We start from the raw sequence: 23,680 nt of genomic DNA, 5'->3' as shown, positions 1-23,680 counted from the left end.
AGAGCTATTTAGAGCAGCTGGATGGAGAATCAGGACTCCTGGGTTCTGTTCCCTGCTCAGCCACACGACCTTGGGCAAATCAGTTGACCTCAGCGTGCCTCACTTTCCCCTTCTCTAAAACAAGGCTGGTCACCACAATGCAACTCGTGTGCAGAGCCAGAGTCCTCCTAGCTCTGAGTGTTTTGAGATCCTGGGGGGAGACGTACTCGGGGAGAGGGGAAGATGGAGCAATGGGGTGGAGGAAAGGAAGGCGGGGGGAGCAGAGGCCAGAGCTTTCAGAGCCGTGCGCCCCTCCCTAGCCAGGGATGGCTAATTGTTACAGACAGCTGAGGCCCTGAGCGCCATCAATAATTCAGCCCCGGGAAGTGCCAGAACATGTCGGCTTAATAATGAATCAGCCGGCAGGGCTCCCACAGCCCCACAAGTGGGGCACTTACTAAAAATACCCAGCGCTCACGCTGATGCCTGCTGACTGCATTTCAGCTCCAATTAGCCGACAAACGGCTCCCCCAGAGGGGTCCACGGGCTGGGCATCGTGGGGCTCAGTGGAGGTAATAAAGGGGAACAGGGCAAGATGGGGCAGGGGTGTCTGGCTGCATTGCAATCGCAAGAGGAGGGGGGGTAGCTGCAGACGGGGAGGCTGATCTGATTTCATTCAATTCCCCCAAACTGGCCTTAACTGACCCCTCTGACCTGTCACTCCAGGGGTTAGGGGATGGGCCCTCTGGGGCCTGCTGCTGAAAGCAGGGGCGCATGGGCCCCCCCATCTGCAAGGGCAGCAACTTGCCCTTCCTGGGGAATGTGGGGAGCTGCAGGCAGTGCCAGGTCACACAAAAGTGGCATGAGGTCAGATCAGAGTCTCCCCCTGTGGGGTACGGGGACCCCGAGATACAGAGCCAGACCTGTGGCCTGGGTCCTGGACACATGATGCCGCTGTGCCGATCCCAAAGCCGCGACACCACATCCCAGATCGCAGCACCACAGGCCTGGCAGCCACCCACAGCCCTGATCCCAGAACCATGGCCCAGTCTGGATCCCAGAGTCCCCCCTCTCCGGTGCTGGCCCCTTGGACCCAGACTCCCGTGTGCCCAGCCTTGCAGGCTCTGGAGCGCCATGACTCAGACGGCCTCGTGGGGTGACCACTGCCCCATTGCAGGCTGCAGGGACACCCAGTCTTGCGTAAGGAGAGGAGCTCTGCCGAGTTTGGCATGATCACAGATTCATAGATACTAAGGTCAGAAGGGACCATTATGATCATCTAGTCTGACCTCCTGCACAACGCAGGCCACGGAATCTCACCCACCCACTCCTGCGAAAAACCTCTCCCCTATGTCTGAGCTACTGAAGTCCTCAAATCGTGGTTTAAACACTTCAAGGAGCAGAGAATCCTCCAGCAAGTGACCCGGGCCCCACACTGCAGAGGAAGGTGAAAAACCCCCAGGGCCTTGTCCAATCTGACCTGGAGGAAAATTCCTTCCTGACCCCAAATATTCCAAGCCCTTGCAGAAGCCAGGTTGAGATGCAACCACAGCTCCCAGGCAGTCTGCAGGGCCTGCTGCCCGCCCCCTGCCCCACACACCGGGGACAGCTCTGGGATGCATTGTATACAGCATCCGCTGAGACACCCCGGACACACCCCAGGGCATCCTGCCCCTCGCTCTGCAGACAGAATGGCAGGCAGGGGCGGCAGCTGCGGTGTAAGTATCGAACCCCCGCCGCCCCCTTTCCTTCTTCCTCTTCTATCTCCTGACCCTGAATGCACCAGGATCCTGCCCCACAGTGTGTCTCGGCCCCTCCGCCACCTTCCTGGCCTGCTTTAGTTCTGCAAACGCTCAAGGCAGGAAACGTGGGTCGGCAATGTGTGGTGATGGGAAACACTCGACAGGGCAGGGAATCAAGCTCTGCACCCCTCCCCCCCACCCCATCTCTGGTGCGGTGGGCTCCTCCGCTGAGCCCTCCCCGCCCCCCGCCCCCCGCCCCCCCCCAATCTGGGTGCTCGTCTCTCACGCACTGACAGCTGCTCTCTAGGTCCACCCCATTGCAAGCATTCAAAAGAAACCCCCATTTTCTCGGGGGGGGGGCGGTTGAAAAGATATTTTCCTCCCAGAAATGTTCCTTTTTGTGTGAAAAGCAAACAAATGGCCCTTGGGAGCTGTTATCTCGGGACACCTGGGTCGCTGCGGTAGGTATGTCTCCGGCCACCAGCACTGCAGTGCCTGAGGCCTGGCTCTTCCAAATATTTAGGGTCCACACATCCATTGATCTCAATCCCTTTGGGCTCTGGGCCTGAGCGTCTCACACCCTCGGCCCCTGTCAGGAAGGGAAGGTTCCCGTTTTACAGTTGGGGGACTATGGCCCAGAGAGGCTAAGGGCTTTGCCCAAGGCAGCCCGCAGCAGAACCCACATCCCAGCCCTGAGCCCACCCACGGGACCGCGCTGGTTTGGGCGAGAAAGGGGCGGGACATGAACCGAAACGATGAAAATACGATGTCTGTGGTCAGCTAGAAATAAACATTTTTTTGTTTCACTGGACAGGACATTTTCACAGCAAGGCAGGTTTTTAAACGGTGTCGATTTCTGGTTCAAAATGTCAGGGTTGGACCAAAAGCCATTTTTCTTCATGAAATAAACATCAGCCAGCTCCAGTCTGGAGCGCTTTATACCCTTAGATCTGACTCGTCAGCAGCCCATGCTACCAGTAGGGAAACTGAGGCATAGAGAGGCCGCCATGGCCCACAAGGTGATTCCGCGGGGGTGAGATGGGACGAGAGCCCAGGTGTCCTGCCTCCCAGGGCTACATCTCATCCTACAATGCAGCTACCCTCCCACACATAATGCTCTGATGTCCCCCCACCCCTTCTCTCTCCCCCCCCCCACCCCATGCTTCTTAAATTAGAGGCTCTTTGCTCCATGACTGAGGCCACAACGGTACTAAGAATAGCCAAAGCTTTCAGCATGGTAGTGCAGGGTGCTGGCCTGGGGCCTGCCAATCCCTGCCCCGCTGTCAACTCGGGAGGAGGGTTTTGTGTGCCTGGCACAGGTTGATCAAGGCTGTTGGTGCCTCTCTTGGTGGCACGGTCACCTGTGCCCGGCTGTGCCCAAAGCCGGGCTGGAGGCTGGCTGGGCCTGGCCCATTGTTGTGTTTGGGGGATTTGAGAGTCGTCCAGAAGCGGCGGATGCATCGCTCCGGTGCCGGATCGGGGCCAGTTTGTTCCGCGCCCCCCAGCTGAGGGAGGGCGCGTAAGCATGGAGAGAAACCAGATGCTTTCAGGGCACAGTGGAGGGAGCCAGGCCGCCCGGCTGCCATTGTTCTGCGCCAGGCATCTTTCACCTTGAAGTGACAGGAGCTGCGATTGGCGGGCTGCCCCTGTTTCTATGGCGACAGGTGTCCTCCAGGAGCCGGGGCTGGGATGGAGCCGGGACAAGGGGCCGGACCTGACGAGGATGAGAAACGAGAAACGAGAAACGGGCAGCGGCAGGCGGATGGACGTGAAGGGAGACAAAGTCAGACGCTAAGAAAAGGGGAGGCAGCAGCTTATGCCCCCCCACACACACGGCTGATGGGAAGGGCGCTGGGTGCCCCCCCGTCTATGAATTAATCAGACCCCCCCACACACACGGCTGATGGGAAGGGCGCTGGGTGCCCCCCCGTCTATGAATTAATCAGACCCCCCCACACACACACACACGGCTGATGGGAAGGGCGCTGGGTGCCCCCCCATCTATGAATTAATCAGACCCCCCCCCCACACACGGCTGATGGGAAGGGCGCTGGGTGCCCCCCCATCTATGAATTAATCAGACCCCCCCCATGTGCAGCACGTCTGGACTCACAGCAGAACGCTGCCCCCGCCGGGCACGCGGCTGGAGGGCATGAGGCAGGGGGTGCGGCTGCAGAGCAGGGCAGGGGCCAGTCCCCTGGGCTAGGAGCTGGCGGGCGGGGTTCGCCCCGGGGCCGGGCCGGGGGACTCACCTGCAGCCCGTTAGCCAGCGTCACCGACGTGCATCCGTGCCCATGCGTACGGGTGTCCTGCAGTCAGCCTGTCACCCCCTCATACAGCCCCGTGCGTTGGCTCGACTGCGGGTGGGTGCCCCGGTGTCCACCCAGCCATGTGTCCGCCTGTCCAGGTGTGGGGGAAGGGGGCTGCCCAGAGCCGGCGATTGGTGAGAGCCTGCAAGGTGCAGGCACCCCGAGTGGCGTGGCGGGAAGGGCCGGGGAGGACCCGCTGGCTGAGCAGAGCCCTTGGCGTCTCTCTCGCTCCGTCTGTGTCCCGGAGGCTTCCCCCACGCCGAGGGTGACCAGATAGCAAATATGAAATATCAGGACAGAGTGTGTGTGGGGGTAATAGGCACCTAGATAAGAAAAATCCCCAAATACCAGGACTGTCCCTATTAAATCAGGACATCTGGTCACCCCACTCCTGCTCCATCAGGAATGGCAGCTGCCGAGCCCTCAGTGCGGGGGTCTCTCCACCACATCCCCCTGAGCCGTGTATCGCCTCTGCCTGGACACCGCCTGCTCTGGGGGGGCTGGGCCAGGCCCATCATGTCGGCGCTGGGCCCATTTCTCCCCACCCGCCCCCACATCAGATCATGGCCCCTCTGCCCTACTAATGGGGTGCCAGGTTAGGCCTGTTGCCCAGGCCCAGCGAGGGCTCTAACCCCTCCAGTGGCTGGGGGAGTGGGCCGGGGGGCTGGGAGTGGGGCAAGGCTAAAACAGGCAGCAGGAGGCCATCTTCCCCACTAGGCCCCCAGCCCCAATCCAGCCTAGGTTGGCCGTTCCCCATGGAGGGCTACTTGGAGAGCTGGGGGGACCAGCCCAGATCAGAAGAGCCACCGCCACCATGGGCATTAACTGGCGCTTGTGGGCAGAGGCCCAGGGCTGAATGGGCCAGGGAGCCACAAGTCCCCCCCACCCCAGGGCAGGAAGGAGACAGGTGCCAAAGGAGCTGAGGAGGGGGAGAGCTGCCCCCCTCACGTCCTGGGGGTGGCCACGTCCCAGGAGGTGGCACTGCGGCTGCAGGTGCTAATTTAGCTGGCGCTTGGTCAGTTAAGCGGGGCCAGGAAACTCTCCCAGCTACCAGACCCGGGCCGAGGGAGGAGACTCAGCTCCCAGCAGGGGAGCCGCCCTTGGGGGAAAGGAGGCTGGAAGGCCCCTTCGGGCTGACCCCCTGCTCTCCAGGAAGAGCTGTGTCCACTGGATCGAGGGGACGGGGTGACCCACCAATGGGGTCTGGGGAGGGGAAACTCCCCTCCTCCAAACTGAGTCCAGCTCCCGAGGGCACCCAAAGGAGTTAGGTGCAAATGGGGCTTTCGCTCCTGAATCACGAGGTGCTTTGGCAAGTCACCTGCTCTCTCTGGGCTCGGATCTCCAAGCCCCTCTAGCCCTGGGGCCAGCTCTGCTCTCGCCCCGTCGTCCCCTGGTGAGTAATGCACGGAGCCCTGGGGCCCCGGTGGGACCCCTGCCCAGCCAGGCAGAGACAGACGGACGGACGGGCGGGCGGGGGCCGAGTCTGGACTACGGCGTTTAATGGAAACCTATTTGCCACGGCAGCACAGAGCACACACGGCGCGACGGACCCGCACACACACGCCGGGGGAAACGGGTTGGAGGGGGAGGGGGCCCACCTGGCTCAGGGGGCCGGGGCGGTGGTGGGGGGAGCTGGCTCAGGCGAGATGACACTGGGGGTAGGACACGGGAGGGCAGTTACATGAACCTACTGTCTCTACATGTTATTGTGCTCAGAGCCTTCCCGGGGGCGGCGGGCGTGTCCCTCCCAGGGCAGGACGGTGGGGACTGTCCAGGATGGGACATGCTCGGAAACCCCTTCCCCCACACTGGCAGCTCCCAGGGCTGCACAAGGGAAGAGGAAGCCTGGGCTCAAACAGGCCTGGAGGCGAGGGAAGTAACTTGGGAGTGTCTCTCCGAGCAGGATGGGCTGGGGGGCTCTGGGATACAGCCCCCCCAGAGCAGGGCAGAGGAGATTTTCAGGGGCAGGGCCCAGCAGGACCTTGGGGCCAGCAGCATCCCGGAGGAGGAGAGACCAAGCTGGGGGCGGAGGGGAAAGGGAAGGGAAAAGGACAGCAGGACAATCTCCGGGACAAACAGCCCCGAAGCAGGAGCTCCCAGATGTGGCTAGAAGGGATGACCCTGGGCTAACCCCTTCCATGTGTAGGACCTACCAGGACAAAGGCCACCCCCCCAGAGCAGGATGCAGGGGCTGGGACAGCAGGAGGGCGCTGGATGCAGCATTACAGGCAGAGCGACTTGCTATAGCTGCTTCGGAGCATGACTCCCCTGTGCTGAAACGGCAGGTCACGCAAAGTGCCACCCCATTCGCCTCTGGGGGCTGGGCTGGGGCCTCCCCAGCTGCAAGCTCCGGACCAGCCCTTCCTCCTTCAGCCCCATCCTCGAGCCAGTGCTTCTGGGAGCGGGCAGGGCGGGAGCAGCCCCTGTCCTGCGCGGTCAGCAAGCATCCAGCGTCCCCCCCGCGTCAGAGGGTCTGCACGGCGACAGGGTACAGCAATGAGAGTTGCTCGGCCCCTTTGATGGGTAGCTCCCGCGCCGTGTAGTAGTGGATGACCTCGGGGATGCTCTCGAAGGGGGCGCTGTTCTGGCCCAGCACATACTTGCTCTCCCTGGTCCTGGTGAACTTCATGTGCATGAAGCCCTGGCTGCTCCTGTGGATGGAGGCAAAGGGGAAAGATCATTAGCAACGGGCATCCCCTCGCATTGGAGCCACAGGAGTAATCCCATTGGCCCTGAGCTCTTGTCTTTGCTGCGGTCAGCCACTAGAGGGAGATATGGTCATGCTAAGCAGAGCTGCTCAGCTGTGTGTCATAAGGCCTATACTGTTAGCTGTTGCTGGGGATTCTCCCTTATCTGAAACAGCAACAGCTGGTGGTTTTTGGAGCAGGAGGCTCCGAGTTCTAGCCCAGCTGCTGCCAAGTAGCCACAGTACTCAGCAGCCACTGGAGGCCATGTGATTTGCCATGATAGTATCCTCCTCATTGCACAGTGGTGGAATCTGAGGCCCCGGAGAAGCGGAAGCCACTCACTCACCATCCCAGCAAACCAGTCCCAGCTACAGAACCCAGGAGCAACACCTGGCCGCTTTGTCTGGGGATCGGAGCAGGGTCCTGCAATATCTCCAGGCCGGCGGATCCCAGCGCAGGAATGTTGCTGGTTGAGGAATCCCTGAGCACCCTGGCAGATTGCGTGATCCAAGCCAGCCAGGAGAGGGGCTGCTCTGCTCTCCGGAGCCAGGCTGGGGGCTACCTCGGAGACACCGTGCAGAGATAGAGCCAACCCCAGCTCCCATCCCTGTGCGGGGATAAATATTTCAAAGCGTGCGGCGGGGGGAGCGGGGCCCGGGGATCAGAGCATGCTGCTGCGATTAACCCAATGAAATATTCATGCCGGCTGCTCCCCAGGCCGTGTGGCTCATTCTGTGCACAGACAGCCGACAAAGCGCCTGCCGGCCTGGCCCTTTGATGTGCTTGCCGACCGCTAATAAGAAGCAGATGTTCCAGGCAGAGAGTTCACGGGGAGCTACTTGTCGGGGGAGATTGTGCCCATGAGCCGGGGGAAGGACCTGGAGGATCCTGGGGAGAGGAGAACGGGCCTCTTGCTCCTCCCGCATCCAAGGCTCTCCAAGCCCTTGACAGCCAGGAATGACTTTAAAACTTACCCACCCCAGGAGGGAAGCTTAAGGGCCTAAGCTTACAAGATGTTGATTCCCAGGCCCCTGCTCTGACCACTGGACCCCACTCCCCTCCTGGAGCTGGGAACAAGAGCCTTCTCCCAGGACAAGGGAGCCCAGCCCTCCGCTATGCTAACCCAGCAGATCACACATTGACCTAGGAGCTGGGAACAAGAGTCTGGTCTCTCATCCTCCTGCACAAACCCACTCGCCCATCGTTAAGCAGCCATGGGGTAAGAGGGAAGGTCCTCTCATGGATCAGTAACTGGTTTAAAGGCAGGAAACAAAGGGTAGGAATAAATGGTCAGTTTCAGAATGGAGAGAGGTAAATGGTGGTGTCCCCCAGGGGTCTGTCCTGGGCCCTGGGCTGTTCAACATATTCATCAATGATCTGGAAAAAGGGGTAAACAGGGAGGTGGCAAAATTTGCAGATGATACAAAATTATTCAGGGTAGTTAAGACCAAATCAGACTGTGAAGAGTTACAAAGGGATCTCGCAAAACTGGGTGACTGGGCAACACAATGGCAGATTTCAAGTGAGCTGTAGCTCACGAAAGCTTATGCTCAAATAAATTGGTTAGTCTCTAAGGTGCCACAAGTCCTCCTTTTCTTTTTACAATGGCAGATGAAATTCAATGGTGATAAACGCAAAGTAATGCACCTGGCAAAATATAATCCCAGCTACACATACAAAATGATGGGGTCTAAATTAGCTGTTACCCATCAAGAAAGCGAACTTGGAGTCTCTGAAAACATCCACTCAACGTGCAGCGACAGTCAAAAAAGCGATCAGAATATTTGGACCATTAGGAAAGGGATAGGTAATAAAACAGAATGTATTATAATGCCGCTATATGAATTCATGGTACATCCACACCTTGAATACTGCGTGCAGATCTGGTCGTCCCATCTCAGAAAAGATCTATTGGAATTGGAAAAGGTTCAGAGATGGATGATGGGGATGGAACAGCTTCTTGTAGGAGGAGAGATTGAAAAGACTGGGACTGTTCCATTTGGAAAAGAGACGACTAATGGGGGACAGGATAGAGCCGTGGTTCTCAACCAGGGGTCTGCACCCAGCCCCTAGCTACCCCTGCCTGCACCCTGAGCTACCCCGCCCCTCTCCTGCCTGCATCCTGAGCGGTTTTCAAACTTTTTAACTGAGTCCCCCCCTTTGAGTTATATTTTTTGGTTGCATCCCCCCACTAGGGTGACCAGACAGAAAATGTGAAAAATCGGGACAAGGGGCAGGGGGGTAATAGGTGCCTATATAAGACAAAGCCCCAAATATCGAGACTGTCCCTATAAAATCGGGACATCCGGTCACCCCTCCCCCGGGAGTCAGGGGGTGGAGGTGGCGCTCCCTCCCTGGCCCCCGCAGTGTGGAACTGGTTCCAGCTCCGCCAGCCCTGGCCCCCGCAAACAGAAGTAAAACTATGCCTATGCCCAAGGGTCCCCCCCGGCCCGGAGCCCCGAGTTCCCCCCCACCCCCGGCCATGCCCACTGGGCCCTGGCATTTTTAGAGCATGCTGAGGGGGCTTGAGCACGGAACAGGTTGAGAACCCCGGTGACAGAGGTCTGTAAGATCACGAATGGTGTGGAGAAAATGAATAGGTGTGAATAAGTGTTAGAGGTGTGAATAAGTGTTAGAGGTGTGAATAAGTGTGAATAAGTGTTATTTGCTCCTTCACATAACACAAGAACGAGGGGTCACCCAACGAAATTAAAAGGCAGCAGGTTTAAAACAAACAAAAGCCTCCAGGAGAAGGTCACGTCCATAGGGCACGACCAGGGCTGGCTCCACAGGGCCGGAGAGCAGAGACGTCCCCCTGTTCGGTGGGCTCTGGCACTCAGGGCAGTGACTGACGACACCATGTTACCACCCCTCAATGCCCCCGTCACGTCACCTACATCAACCCCCTTGGCACCAGGAGTCGAGATGCCCCAACACAACGCACCATGTGTCCCAGGAGCTCTGGCTCCCCAGTGCCAGGGAGTGGGGCAGGAATGTAGTGAGCACAGCGCCCGGCCACCCCCCACCAGCCCCCCGCGGCCTGCGAGGCATCCGACGCCTGGAAGAAGTGAAGTGTATTGATGCCACCGCTCCGCTGCTCTCCTCTGATACTGTCGAGCCACGTCAGTTTCTGCAGCCCGTGTCTCCATCTCCTCCCAGGCCACGCAACCAGCTTCTCCCCTCCACCCCCCCCCCACACACCTCCCCCCCACACCCCTTGGAGGTGACAGCAGGTCACAGGCAATGACACACCGGCTCCCTGCACTACACAGGGATTCAGAGAGATGCTTTCTCTCCCACGCACGTACCGTGGGCATGAGCCCTCGCTCCGACCTGCAGAGAGAGGTGTCATGGGAGCCCTGGGAAGTGAGAGAGAGAGGGAGAGAAAGGGGGAGTCTAGTGGTTAGAGCAGGGGGAGTGGGAATCAGGACTCCTGGGTTTTACGCTTGGACCTTGTAGTGTAGTCTAGCCTGGGACTTTCAAGGAGTTTATGGGAGTTAGCTACCAATTTGTGCTTAACCCTCCTGGGAGTCAGACCTCCTGGGTTCTATACCCAAGTCTGCCAATATCTCACCACTGGGGACCAGACCTTCCCTGCTCCGTGCCTCAGTTTCCCCATCTTTGCAACAGGGCTAACAGCTCCCCCTGGTGGGGCCGCCAGTTTAATTAATGACCGCCCACCTGGGAAGCTCCAGGTGGCTGGGTCATAGAGCTGCAGGGCGCGAGCACCCCCGCTGCAGACAATTCCCCGACCCAGCAGCTCTCCGCAGAGGCTGGGAAAGACAGCGAGTGGGCGTCTCACCTGAGTGACAGGGAGTAGTCGTGGTGGCTGGTTTCACTGTTCCGCACCAGGTAGCTGCCTTCTTTGCACAGAGTCAGCAGGGTCTCGGCGTCCGCTCTGCTGATGGAGCCATGGTACCACCTGGGGTGGGGGGAGAGGAGAGGGTCACACAGCGACAGACACAGAGCTCCCAGTGCTCCCAATTTCACCATCAGCCTTGCGATACCTGCTGCTTTTAGGAACGTAGAACACAGGGCTAGACGGGAGCTCCTGGGTCTTTGGGCCAGTCCCCTGCTACCCAGGCAACACCATTGTGTCATTTCGGCCATAAACCTAGCAAGGTCTATCTTCAAACAAGTGAGGTTGGTTTCCCCCACTCCTCCTATTGGGAGGCTGCTCCAGAACCTCCCTCCTCACACATCTTCTTTTAGTTGCCTGCCTTTTCTCAAATCCCCAGCTACTGGAGTCAGGTGAATACAGGAGAATCTCAGCTTTCCTTTAAAAGATTAAGTGGGCATCTAGCTCTCCTAGTTGCAGAGAAAATCCTGAAAACACAACCCAAGAGCACCCTGAAAGCTCAGAACCAGGAAGGTAAATTGAAAGAACCTCCTCTCCACAATGTTTTTAATCCCAGGATTGTTCAAGGCCATCTCTTGGTTTTTGGGGGCCTGACTCAGGAATTTTGAATGCTTGGGGTTGGCCACGCTTCAGGCAAGGTCTGTGTTATCATGGCAAGAGCACAACCTCCTGTTCCCATCCCACCCCTCAAGCTTCTTCTCCATCCCCCTGGACCTCATGATGTCTTTTACACCGGTGGAGAGTGGGAGCAACACGCTACCAGAACCTTTGCCCTGGTGTGAGTGACCACCCAAGACATAGGGTGACTGAAGGCGGGGCCTGTTGCTGCAATCAGCTGGGCTGCAGGAGACGCAAGCCAGGCCTGTCCGCACGGGGCACTCTGGAATGACTTAAATACTTACCCCCTGTGGGCCCTGGCCGTGGCAGCAGCAGTGTCTTCTGGGCACGGATCCCAGAATGCCCAGTGGTGCCCCGAACTGTGGTGCATTGTGGGGCGATTGCAAACCATCCTCTGGGAGGAGAGAGGTCAAACTCCCAGATTTCCTCCAGGGTCCCGAGGTCTGTAACAGTTTCCGTGGCATGTGACGGTGCTCGTGGCTCAAAGCTCCCGAGCTCAGCGCTGTGTTCTGACCAATGACCCGTACGCACGCCTTGCCCCAGTGCATCTTGGGACGAATACATTATGGGCTCAGAGCTCTGGCCACAGCTGCACCCAGCATGGCTGGCTTGGGGGCATGGTACAGCCTCAGCTCCCGCCCTGTGTGGCCTGCCATCAGGGCATCCGGAGCAGGCAGGGAACCATGGATCTAAAGGATGCTGGTGCCCATCCAGCTGCCAGGCTTGCCCGCCCCTGGGACTTACACCTGCTTCTCCAGTGGCAGCGAGGGGTCCACGCGTTCGGCCATGGGGGGACTGCGCTCCGGGCTGTGCGATCGGCTGTGCTTGGGGCCTGCCGTCAGGTGCTTTGGTGGCTGACGGCGCTCTTTGTTCAGGGAGGAGGGGCGTTCCCAGTCGGGGTTTTCGAACTGCACTGCTTGGGTGGGGGGGAAAAATGCATTACACGGGGAGGGAGAGGTGGCAGGCTGCTCCTGGTTGGGCCACAGTCTCCCCGACCCCGGCTCAGCGGAGCACTGAGTCCCCCTTGCTGGTTCCACCCTCCGCTGCCAGTGAGCCATAGTCTCATCAACCCAGCAGCAGCCTTGGGCCCCACACCTGGGTACCTGGAGGACACTGCACCCATCTCTAGCCAGTATCATTGGTCCAGGGCCAAAGGAGGGTGAACTCCTGCCCCACAAATGCCACCCCCGCCCTGTACCCAGCCTGGTGGGGAGAAGCTCCGTCAGGCCTGACCCTTCCTTGGATTCCTCTTAGCTTCAGCCCGCGTCCCCCAGTGCCCGTCTGCCCACGCATCCATCAAGATGGGGGACGCCGAGCGTCTGGAACCCAAGCAAACAACGTCAGAGCTCTGGATCCAAACTCTGCCCTCAGCCCCACTCTCTGTGCCTGATCCCTGCCACCTGAGCCTCAGAGGAACCCCGCATCCCATTTCCCAGTTACATTACTTTGCTCCTTCGGCTCATTGGGCCGGACTCAGAGGCCACTGAAGCCAATGGGAAGACTGCAGAGGCTGCAGGTTCGGGCCTGTGGCTTCTTTGCAGCAGGGGTCTTTAGAGCCGGTCTGGGACTGGACTGGAGCCCCTGGCCTGATGGGCCCTGAAGGTGCCATTAGTAATGCCACATCCTTTCCCTCTGGTGCCAACTCCCACTGCTATGCCGGGGCAGGGCAGGAGGCCGGGGCACCAGGTCCCTGCCACTCCCTCCCTTTTCTGGCACCATCAGGGCTGCTTCCCATGACTGGCTCTTGTTAATCAATTACATCCCGATGGCACCTTTCACCCTAGAGGATCCCAAAGGACCACGGAGCTGCAACCCCAGTGACATGCAACCCACCTGGGGCATCAGCTGGACACACAGCCCCATGGGGGCCAGGAGATTGTAGTCGAAGGACTCTAGGGTGAACCCCCTGAGCCTACTGGAAAGTGCTCTGGGGGGTTTGATGCTCAGGCAGAGCAGCAGGGATTCCAGGGCTCATGATCTCGCTGGAAAGGGCCCCGCACAGGAAATGCCTGGAGCTGAAGCCACCTGCCTAGGCAGAATGAGCTTCCTGGGGATTTCACACCTGAGGCTTAGCCCCAGAGCCATGCCCTCCCAGGCTCCAGCAGAGCCCCATGTCTCTGGCACTGTGCCACTCCCCTCCCCACAGAGACTGGCCCTTCCCGGGGGCTCTGCCGGCTCAGCGGAACAGGGCGGGACATACCTGCAAAGGCCCGGGAGATGTGGTCTTTCTTCCACTCCCAGGGCTGATCGTACTCGTCCGCTGGCCGCTCGTCATCTTGGGGCAGGCGGCTCTCGCGGGCCGGGCTGGCTGGGCCGCCCTCGGGATCTCGCTCCTGCTCCTCATAGGGGGTGTCGTAAAGCTGCAGGCCCTGCAGGCACTTCTTCCCCCGCCGGCCCTCCCAGTCGCCTTTCCCCTGGAAATCTGGGAGTCCAGCGAAAGGGGATTAGTTGGGCAGGGCCAAGGCTGGGCCGAGGAGCCCGTGTATAGACGTGTGCCAGGGCATGGCGGGCAGACAGCAGGAGGCCATGTGCAGGCGAGGGGGTGGGGAGAGTGGCAGTAGATGCTCATATACCTGGAGGGATTGGGTGCCACACAGCAGGTGCCCACATGCATGGGTGGGTACACTGGGTGCCCGGTGCCCACATGTGTGGTGGGTACACTGGGTGCCAGGATCCCATGTGCGGGGGGGAGATTGGGTGCCAGGTGCCCATGTGCGGGGGGGGGTACATTGGGTGCCCTCCTACTCACCCAAGGGGCTAGCGAGCCAGGCAGGGGAGTTGATAACAGCCTTGTCCTTCCCCTTGGGCACAGGTGCCTCAGTGAGAGCGAGAAGCAGCGTCACAGAGCCCTGCCCCAGTCCCCCCGTGCAGTCGCAGCTAGGAGCTGCTCCATGCAGCACAGGGTCCTGCCCCACCCCTGGCGACTGCTCCTGCCCTGGTGTCTCTCACCTGCCACCACCCGCTGGGCGTCATAGGGCTCCATGTAGCCGTTGTTCTCCGGCACCAGCTCCTTGGTGTCCCCTGGCTGCTCCTGGCGGGCATCGAAGGGGTCAGAGTACTCGCTGTCAGCATCGCCCTGCGGGCAAGGAGGGGCAACACTCAGCGCAGAAAAGGCAGGGCCAGGCCCAGCGGCACCCAAACATCCCAGCTGCAGGAGCAACCCGGGGAAGCAGCCCAGGGCACTGATCAGCCCTGCCAGCAGGAGTCCCTCTCCCCCAGCACCCAGATCGGTGGGAATTAAAATAAGAGACAAAGGGACTTCACTGCGTCCACACGGATGAGGAAATGTTAAAACAGCCTTTAAGTATGCTCAAGGGTGTTATAAAGACTATGGTGACCAATTGCTCTCCGGGACCACTGAAGGCGGGACAAGAAGCAATGGGCTTAATCTGCAGCCAGGGAGAGTTAGGTTAGATATTAGGGAAAACTTTCTAACTCTCAGGGGAGTTAAGCTCTGGACCAGGGTCCCAAGGGAGGTTGTTGAATCCCCATCATTTGGGGTTTTAAAGAACAGGTTGGACAAACCCCTGTCAGGGATGGTCTAGGGTTATTTGGTCCTGCCTGAGTGCAGGGGGCTGGACTAGGTGAGCTCACGAGATCACTTCCAGCCCTACAATTCTACGATTTCTCTATGGACATAGGAGTTAAACTAGGAATCCAGTCAGAGCCAGGTAGCAGCCCAAACCTGAGGACACCAGCAAGCTCATCTCATCAGAGGCCAGGTGAAAAGTGCAGAGAGAAGGAGAGGAGATGTGAGCCTGGAAAGCCCTGAGTCCTACTTCCAGCTTTGACACCAATTTGCTGCATGATCTCGGGCAAGCCCCTGCCTCAGTTTCCCCATCGGTGACACAGGGCTAGTGACACCAGCCTGCCTTTCACATGCTTCCCATGGGTTTGCTGGGAGATCTTTGCAGAGTGTGATGGAGAAGGAAGGCATTAAGACCCAGATTAGGCTCCTAAATACCACTGAGGATCTGGCCTAAGCTTTGTCACAGCCGATCCCACATCTCTGGAGGCAGAGAGGCAGCAAGCGAGCTCAAGTCTGAGCCTGACGTACAGCTGCAGAGACAGGGAGTGCTACGCCCTGGGTGGAGAGGTAATAGAAAGCAATGAAATCAGTGGGACTGTGTGGCCTTGTGGCTTTGGAGCCTTTCGCTTCTGGGGTTCTGGTCTGAATCCAGGCTGGGGCAGGGAGGCCTGAGAGAAGCTGCCATCCGGTGGCTGCTCAGTGCAGGGCGTTATTTGGTCTCAGGGCCATCTCAGAGCTGGCAGAACGCATTTAGCGCTGCCTTGGCTGCCAGTCTCAGCAGGATGGAGACCGCTCTCCCCGCTCCTCTAGGTCAGGGGGTAGAGGCGCGTAGGCTGGCCAGAGAGCGTCTGTGTGTGTACGCGGGCATGTCTTGTCCTGTGACAGCCCAGAGCGCACCCGCTCTGTGGGTAAAGAAAACATCGGCCCGCAGCGCTGTCAATCCACCTCATTTCTCAGCGCTCAATTCACAGACACAAAAGGGGAGAAGCAGGGTAATTGCTTCGAGGAGCGGCTGAGAGGCAATTGCCATGCGCCTGTCTCATTTGCCTGCAGCTCTCAAAACATTTCCTCCGCGGGCTGTTTGAGCGTGTCTAACACGCTGTCGGGGGCAGCGAGCGGCAAGCAGGGGGACAAGGCCTGACTGACAGCCAGGGATCAGAGATGGGGGAGCGGTCCGATTGGCACGGGGACTCCTGCCCCTTTGCAGGGCGCGGGTGGAGGGTCGGAGATGGGGGAGCTCGCCAGCCGGTGGGGGACCCCAGCATTCGCGTGGTGCTGGCAGAAGCTGATGCTCATCAGGGAAGACAGAGGAAATGGCAGCCGGGCTCGAACTGGCACCTGCAGCTACTGTGAGGAAAGGGCACTAGCCCAACTGATCACAGCCCCTCATGCTGAGACCTCACGCCAGTAGCATGAGGCCTGGGTGGGATCTGGGTGGGAAAACAGGCAGGGCTGCTGATCAGCTGTACTCATTATCAACCCCAGGGAGCTCTCTGCCAGGGGCAGGGCGTTAGCCCCTGTGTCCTGCTCAAATTCCAGATGGGGAAATGACTGTCTGGCTTCTTTTTCACCTCCTGAACTATTGCGCAGTGTTGCTGTGTGCTCTTAAAGCGGCCATGTTCCAGCCCAGAGATGGCTGCATTTCGGGGCTGGGTGAGTGAGCCCTATGCAGAGGCACTGTTAAACAGCTGTCACCGGTCACCTGAGAGTTGGCTGCATTTCAGCAGTGGATGAATCATCCCTGTGCAGTGTTGCTGTGCACTGTTAAAACAGTTACCGCGTTCCACCCCAGAGGTGGCTGCATTTCAGTGCTGGGTGAGCGTTCCCTGCATATGTAACATGCTTTGGGAAGAAAGGCACTGTATAAATGTAAGGTGTGTGTATGCAACAACTTCACGCATAGATTTAAAGAAAGATAGCTCCCCTAGTGAGAAGTATGGCCAGCAAAGGCCAGCATCCAGCAGGGACTGTCTCTGAACGCAAGGTGATCAGTAGCAGAGAGGAACATGTGGCCCAGTTCAAAAGGGAAACGAAAACATCCCCTAGGACACTACAAACAAGGTCAAGGAATAGTTTAGGGGGGAGCAGAAATGTGCTTGATATTATCACGGTGAGAACAGAGGACCTGACTTCCCCTTTCATATACTCTGGTGTAAACCAGCAGTAATCAGAGTCACTCCAGAGTAAATTCTGGTGTAAATGAGAGGAGGACTAGGCTCTTTGAGAGGGGGCATGGTCTAGTGATCAACACACAGGGCGTTCTGACTCCTGGCTCCTCTTCCTAGCTCAGGCACTGATCGTGGGCAAGTCTCAGGGTAGGTCTACACTGCAGGCGGGGAGGGTGATCACAGCAGGCATGGACATGCCAGCGCTAGCTGGGATCTAGCTAGGTCAGACACCAACAGCAAAGAAACCCTGGCGGCGTGAGCTTCGGGGGGGGGGGGGGGGTTGTACATGTCCCCCAGCCAGGACCTGGGTACGCCCTGGGGGGGGTGAGCCTGTGCTGAAGTGTTTGCTGCCACAGCTTCCCTGCTGTTAGTACCTGAGCTCGCTAGAACGGAGCCTCAGGTATGTCCATGCGTGCTGTGATCACACTCCCCGCCTGCAGTGTAGACCTACCCTGGGACGTCCACACATGCTGCAGTCACGCGTCCCCAGCTGCAGCGTCTCCATCAGCACGGGGGGGTGACAATACGTACCCGCTTTACCGAGGCACTATCAAGTAAACATCATATTATTGCAGTGCTGCCTAGCGATCCCAACCGAGATCAGGGCCCCCCTTGCCCTGGGCACTGCATGTTCATATAGTGAGAGACACCCCCTGCCCAGAAACGCTTATGATCTAAAGAGAGAGGATGGATAGGGCCCCAGAAGGGAAGGGATTTGCCCGAGGTCACGTAACAGGGCAGTGGCAGAGCCAGGACCAGAGTCCAGGTGCGCTAGCTCACTGCTCTCACCACTAGACCACGCTGCTGCTGAGTTTGGCAGTGCTAGTCTTACGGCAGAGTAGCGACCTCTCTAAAAGAAACGGGGGCTTTCTTCCTCCGGGTAACCCACTAAAGGAATGCAGTCCTAAGCCCCCCTCCCCCACCAGCCTTTGGCTGCACGGTTACCCAGGATGGTTAGACTCTCATGCAGTCAAGGTCAGAGCTAGGTTATTTCTGCCTGTAGAGTTGCTCACCTTCCTAATGGCTTGTGACATAACCTGCAGCTGCCGTCAAGCCCAAGCCCTCCTGCAGAACAGCCGCATTACAGGGTCACAGGGATGATTCAGGTGTGGGTTAGGTGAGCTGGCAGTCTGTGGTTGACAGCCTGAATCCATAAACCGGGTACAACGTCCTCCCAGCTCACCCCTCCACCTGATCTCGCGCAGAAATCCTCGGGCCTCTCGCAGGGTGTGGCTGGAGTTCGGCACCCAAAGCACCGTCGCTCCCGGTATTAAATGTCACCCCCTTATCGTCACCAATGAATTAACCATCAAAGGCAGAGGCTGAAGATGAGAATTATGGCTGATGCTTTAATTATGACGAGGAGGCAGAGTGGAGGAGTGGGGAGACGGGGGTTCTAATCCCAGCTCTGCCGCTGTCGCGTCCCCTCTCCCCGGGCCTCACTTCCCCCTGGGGGGACAGCGACACTGACCTCTCCCACAGTGGGGCTCGTTAGCGATCGCTGGGCATGCTGGGATGGGGTTATGGTGACACGTGGGCTGCATGTGGAGAGAGGTGTGAAAAATCCCTCTGGGCCAGCGGCACCTCTGCCTGCCACACGTCACTGCTAATAAGGCTGAGAGCAGGGGTGCTAAGGAGGGCAGGAACCTGTGATCCCAGCAGCAGTCGTATGGAGCTGAGCCTGCCAACGGCTTCACGCTTTGGTCTAGATTTCACACCCTCCTCCATGAGCTCACTGACGTGCTGATGAACCCCTCGCCTGCTGCACCGGCCCCGTGTTACAGCCACTGCAGACCCATCCCCATCATCTGTGACCCCGACAGAGGGGTCAGCGCGCTGATCTCTCCTTTGGCAGCACTCCCAGCCTGTTGAGTCCTGCCTCCCCACTCCTCTGTGCCACACACTGGCAATCCCCCCTCTGTACCCTATGTCTACCCAGCAATCACAAGACATATGCAAGCTGGTTTTGTCCACACTCGCTCGCTAAATATAGACTCCTGGGTACAAGCTCGCCCGGGTCCTTCGGAATGCGCTCGACCAGCTAACCTGGGCTTCTGCCCCTGCTGCCATGACTTCACTGCTATGCTCACTGGGGTACGCGACACATCCTACCGTCGCCCCTCCTGACTGCAGGGTAGACGTATCCATGGCGTCCCCCATCTCCTTCATGGAACAGTAGCGCCCACAGTTCAACGGAAAATGGAAAGGATGCGTCCAGAGTCCAGTGAACGGGGCAGAGGTGTCCCCGCATCAGTGCCCATGGGCACGATCTGAATGGGCAAGCATTGGCACAGCTACCCCTAAGCAGCAGCAGAATAATACGCCCATGGATCCACTGCTCCAAAGAGGACCACTGAGTGCAGCAGGTTGCAACCCCTATTGAGCCAGGCCTGTTACAGACTTAGCCCTCTGCTGTTCCTGCACCACTGACATGCCCAGAATGAGTGATTGCTGGACAACCCCAGGTATACGCTGAGCGACGCTCCAAAGCTGCCCCCCTCCCACCTCCCCGTGCAGTTCAGCATGCTCTCTGCATGGGCAGCTCCGGAGGACTAGCATGGTTGGATCTGGGCTGGAGAGACGAGGCTCAGTGACTGTCACAGGAACAAATACAGAAAATGCCATTGGGAAAGTGTTACATAGCATTGATAATGACTGGTATTCCAGGAGGACTGAGACGCCCCAGATGAGACCAGGCTTCATAGCACTAGGCATTGTACCTATGCGTAGTGAGACCTGAAAAGCTTACAATCTAACCAGACGAGACAGACAGGCTGCAGCAAAGGACGGGGCATTTTAGCCCCATGTTACAGATGGAAAACCATGGCCTGAAAGAAGGGAAGGGACTTGCACAAGGTCCCACTGGGCATTGGTGGGAGAGCTGGGAATCAACTCTAGGTCTCCTGGGCCCCAGTCCTCAGCTCCAGAGCTATGAAATCAGAAAGTCGGCTCTTTCCCTGATGCTGTCAGGAAGGATCATTTATTGCACATTTCTTGCCAGAAGGTGAAACAAACCGAAAAGCGTGGCTGCCGCTTGAAACCTTTCCCTGCCCATGGAGCCCCAGGCTGCGGTCCTCTCTCCCCCTCCCTCCTTCCTTTCTCCAATTCATGGGTATATCCCACAATACCCAGCAAACTCTCCCCTTGGGCGTAATTGCACACACCGCCAAAATGCAGCCATCTCTGGGGCACAACCAGCAGCCGTTTCGTCGTAATAGCTCACCCCAAAGCACTGTAGGATGGGAAGCGAACAATGCTGCATCTAACTGAAACATCGGGGTGAATTCATGGAAGCCCCGCATCCTCACCCAAGTCGGCCTCTGGCCAGGCTGCTGGGCTGAACACACCAGCTCTCACAGAAAGCATTCAGGATCAGCTGGACATCGCCTGCTGCGCAGTACGCCCTACCACTTCCAGAAGAGCCCTGACTCAGAGCAAAGAGCACCAGTTATAGAATCCCCCTGCATGCAACACCTTGGAAATCCCCATCCAAGCAGCAACCTGACCCAGCCCTGCTTAGCATGAGGGATGTGATGTGACCACAGGCCGAGAGGGCGAGGCCTGAGTGTGATCAGACCCCTGAAGGACACCAGCTCAGTAAATCCCCTTGCTCCCAGCACCTACCTGCTCTTGCCTGCCTTTCAGCTCCTCAGCTGCCGTCTCCAACAGAGCTTTGCTCCTGTTCAGGTCAGTGGACTCCACTTTGATAAGCCTGTGTTTTGGGGAGGTGTATTTCCCTTCCGCACAGCCACCAGCAGCTGCCATATTTGGGGATCCCGAGCCCCCGGGATCTGGCTCCAGTTTATTGTCGCTGTCTTCATAGGGATCCTCAAAGTCCAGGCTCTTCTGTGCTCTGTAAGCCTTTAAGATCTCACTCTCTGTGTAGTCGGGCTTGGGGGGCTGTGGAGGAGACCTCCTGCTCCCAAAACTCAAGTAATCTTTCAGCCACTTGGCCATTTGTTCCAGCCTGACAACAAAACCCCGACCTCTCTGGGCAGAACAAGTGGGTTTGGAAGAATTCTCAAGCTGCCATCAGATAAGCCTTAGCGGCTCCCCATGATTTATAATCCAAATTGGGTGTCATTCATCTTCCTTTCAGGAGACCCTGAGCATCGAGAGGTCTCCAATGTTTATGTCTCAGACTGATGTCTTATCCCAGAGCGAGCTGCTCCAGGAGTTGGAAATGAAATTTCCTCTCTCCCTTTAATAGAAGAGGGTTTCAAAGGTGTTTAACACAAAATGAAAAGCAACACACTCCTGTCTGGAGATCCTATAGACCTTATGAAATAAAATACTTACATCAAACCAGATCTCTGTGTGGGGGTTGGATCATGGAAGGTTTTCACATTCTATTACCAGTTCAAATGCAATGGACAATTGAGGGGAGAAAAAGTCTTTTTTTTTTTTTAAAAATTCATCTCCCCTGCACTAAGCTTCAAAAAATAGACACACACAGCCAAAAACCTGTCTCGAATGAAAGCTCCAGAGTGTCTTTCCAAGAGATCGGTTTTAATCCCTAAAACGGATTTGCGATACTGAGCATTTACAAAGCATTAGCGCTTTTAAAGGAGAAAGAAAGAGAGAGAAAAGAAATTTACCAGTTCATTATGGAACGATCAGATCTAAGCAACAATAGAGCATCCCGCAAAGACAATTTTCTATGGTCTGGAAAGAAACATTTAAAAAACAAAAACAACCCTAGACAATGAACACCTCACCCGTTCAAACACTAGCCAGGCACATTAATATCCATTTTAAAACTGCCTTTACAAAGTTCCTCTTAAATACATAAATATATAACCACCGGTTCTCGTAAGTCTTTGTCTATCCAGTTAGAATCCTTTAAGATATCCAGGGAACGGAATCACCTCCCAGCTACCGTTTCTTGTCAGATACGAAGCTGTGTATATATTTATTTCCCATCGCCACCAGAAACTTCCTTGGTTTACAGTTAAGGTTGCTGAAGCGTCAAACCCTCACACACGCAATTCCTGGACAAACAAGACAATCTCCAGTACACATTGGCACACATCCATCATTCAGTTTTTATTTCTGGTGGGGGGGAAGAGAGTGATTTATTCCAAAGCCCAAATAAGCAGAGATCTTACCCAAAAAAAAAAAAAAAAAAAAATCAAACCTCCTCCCTCTTAAGAGACATTCACAAAAGCAGGACTGGAAAACTTTAGCAAAAGTCTAGCTTGGAAGAATCCAGTTATAGCTTTCTTCTCCTTTGTTAGATTTTGAGAGGGTTGTTATGATGCTTTCCCTGAGAGCTTGTCTCCTTTACAGGATCCAGGAAAGTAACTGCAAACACAACACAGCCTGAACAACTGCAACAGTGATCTCCAGATACCACCAGTAGCTTTTTGCAAGGCAACTGCACAAAGAAAAGGGGGCTGGGGTGGGAAGAGACTTTTCAGCCTTTTGCATCCATCAGTTTCTTGTTTTCAGGGACCTGCGGGCTACTTTTGGGAGGAAGGATGGCAGGAGCTGCAGCTTCAGGAAGCCGGTCATAGTTTTGATGCGGTTGTTGGGATGATTTGGGGAAAAGCGGGAGATAAAAAAAAAAAATCGGTGGCTGGAAGGTCTGGAAGCCTCTTTGCAATCGTTGCTCCTGATACGTCAAAGGGTTTTTCGCCTCCTCCTCCTGGCCCTATGGTTTTTGCAGGCACAGCTCCCTCTAGTTTGCAAAGGTTACAGAGACCTTCAGCAAGAAGCAAGGCACCAGCTGGAGGGACAGATACCTAGCACCCCCCCTTCCCGGCTCTCAAAGAAGTGTCATTCCCCTGCAACAGGAAAAGGGAGGAAGGAGAGAAAATGCCCTTTCTCCAGATCCCTGCTCTTTATGGAGCATCCCCTAAGGAAGCATCAATAGATTCAATTCCTCCCAGAGGACAGAGCCTAGTGAAACTGACCAGGGGAAAGGGAGGGAGGGATAAAAGAAGCTGAAATTGAGCAGGCAAAAAGAAAGTTGCATGTATGCATGGAGGGGGGGTTTAAATCTCTTCCTTTTTTAGCCTTCTCCATCCCATCTTCCCTGGTTGTCCCTGGCTAGACATGCCGGCTGCTCCTTGGCGCCTAGCCCAACCTGAGGTGTGAAATTGCCAACTGGCTCTCCTTGCTAGAGAGAAGGTGGCTGTAAATAAAGAACAGGGAGATCGGGGAGAGAGGGAAAGTGGAGGGAGGGGGGAATTAAAGGCGAGGGCAGCTGGAGGTGGAGAGAGAGAAACTGAGCCGATAGGAATTAAGGAAAAACAAACACAACAACTACGCTGGATGTATGGATTAGAACAAGATGCGATCAGGTCTGTTAAAGTGGCAGCTGGTTGCTCCCTGGTGGGTTGGGAGGGGACGAGCATCTGCAGCTTTGACAGGCCAGGGTTATTTTGCGTGGGGAGATGAAATACTGTGCAAGCCAAATTTCACCTGGGCGGTGGGGGGCACCTTAAATTTTCTTACTGGATGTGTATCAGCACTAGTGGTGGCAGCAGGGGGAAATCGAGGCTGGGTGGCTCGAGCACTGGCCCGGCTGCGGAGCCAGGAGTGCTGGGTTCTAATCCTACCTCTGCCACTGACCTACCGCGTGCTCTTGGGTAAATCATGTCCCCTTCTGCTGACTATTTAGACTGTGAGGTCTCTTGAGCAGGGACTGTCTCTATGTCTCTGTACAGCCCCGAGTACAATGAGGCCATGATCTCAGGGCAGGCCTACACTGCAATGGAAGGTGTGCCACGTAGACATACCCAAATTAGCTTTAATCTAGTTAGCAAGGCTACGAATAGCGGTGAA

At 56.9% G+C, this 23,680-nt stretch overlaps 1 protein-coding gene across 2 annotated transcripts; it reads right to left on the bottom strand.

Moving 5' to 3' along the window:
• Nucleotides 1-5,512: 5,512 nt before the first annotated feature.
• SHD (Src homology 2 domain containing transforming protein D) lies at nt 5,513-21,986 on the bottom strand. Of its 2 annotated transcripts, none has more exons than XM_084614387.1 (6): nt 20,516-21,986; nt 14,144-14,270; nt 13,395-13,616; nt 11,939-12,110; nt 10,520-10,639; nt 5,513-6,681 (listed from the first exon to the last, which is right to left on the bottom strand). In XM_084614387.1, exons 1-6 carry the CDS (start codon nt 20,846-20,848, stop codon nt 6,495-6,497), a joined length of 1,161 nt encoding a protein of 386 aa, XP_084470513.1. In that variant the 5' UTR covers nt 20,849-21,986; the 3' UTR covers nt 5,513-6,494. The 2 variants fall into 2 exon arrangements, with proteins under 2 accessions (XP_084470513.1, XP_084470514.1); XM_084614388.1 differs by having other exon boundaries at nt 11,939-12,107.
• Nucleotides 21,987-23,680: the final 1,694 nt, after the last annotated feature.

Source organism: Lepidochelys olivacea, assembly GCF_965140295.1.
Source record: "Lepidochelys olivacea isolate rLepOli2 genome assembly, chromosome: 25".
In the NCBI taxonomy this organism is placed as follows: domain Eukaryota; kingdom Metazoa; phylum Chordata; order Testudines; family Cheloniidae; genus Lepidochelys; species Lepidochelys olivacea.
Note: the sequence above shows the minus strand (reverse complement) of the source record. Positions and strands in the feature narration are given on the sequence as shown.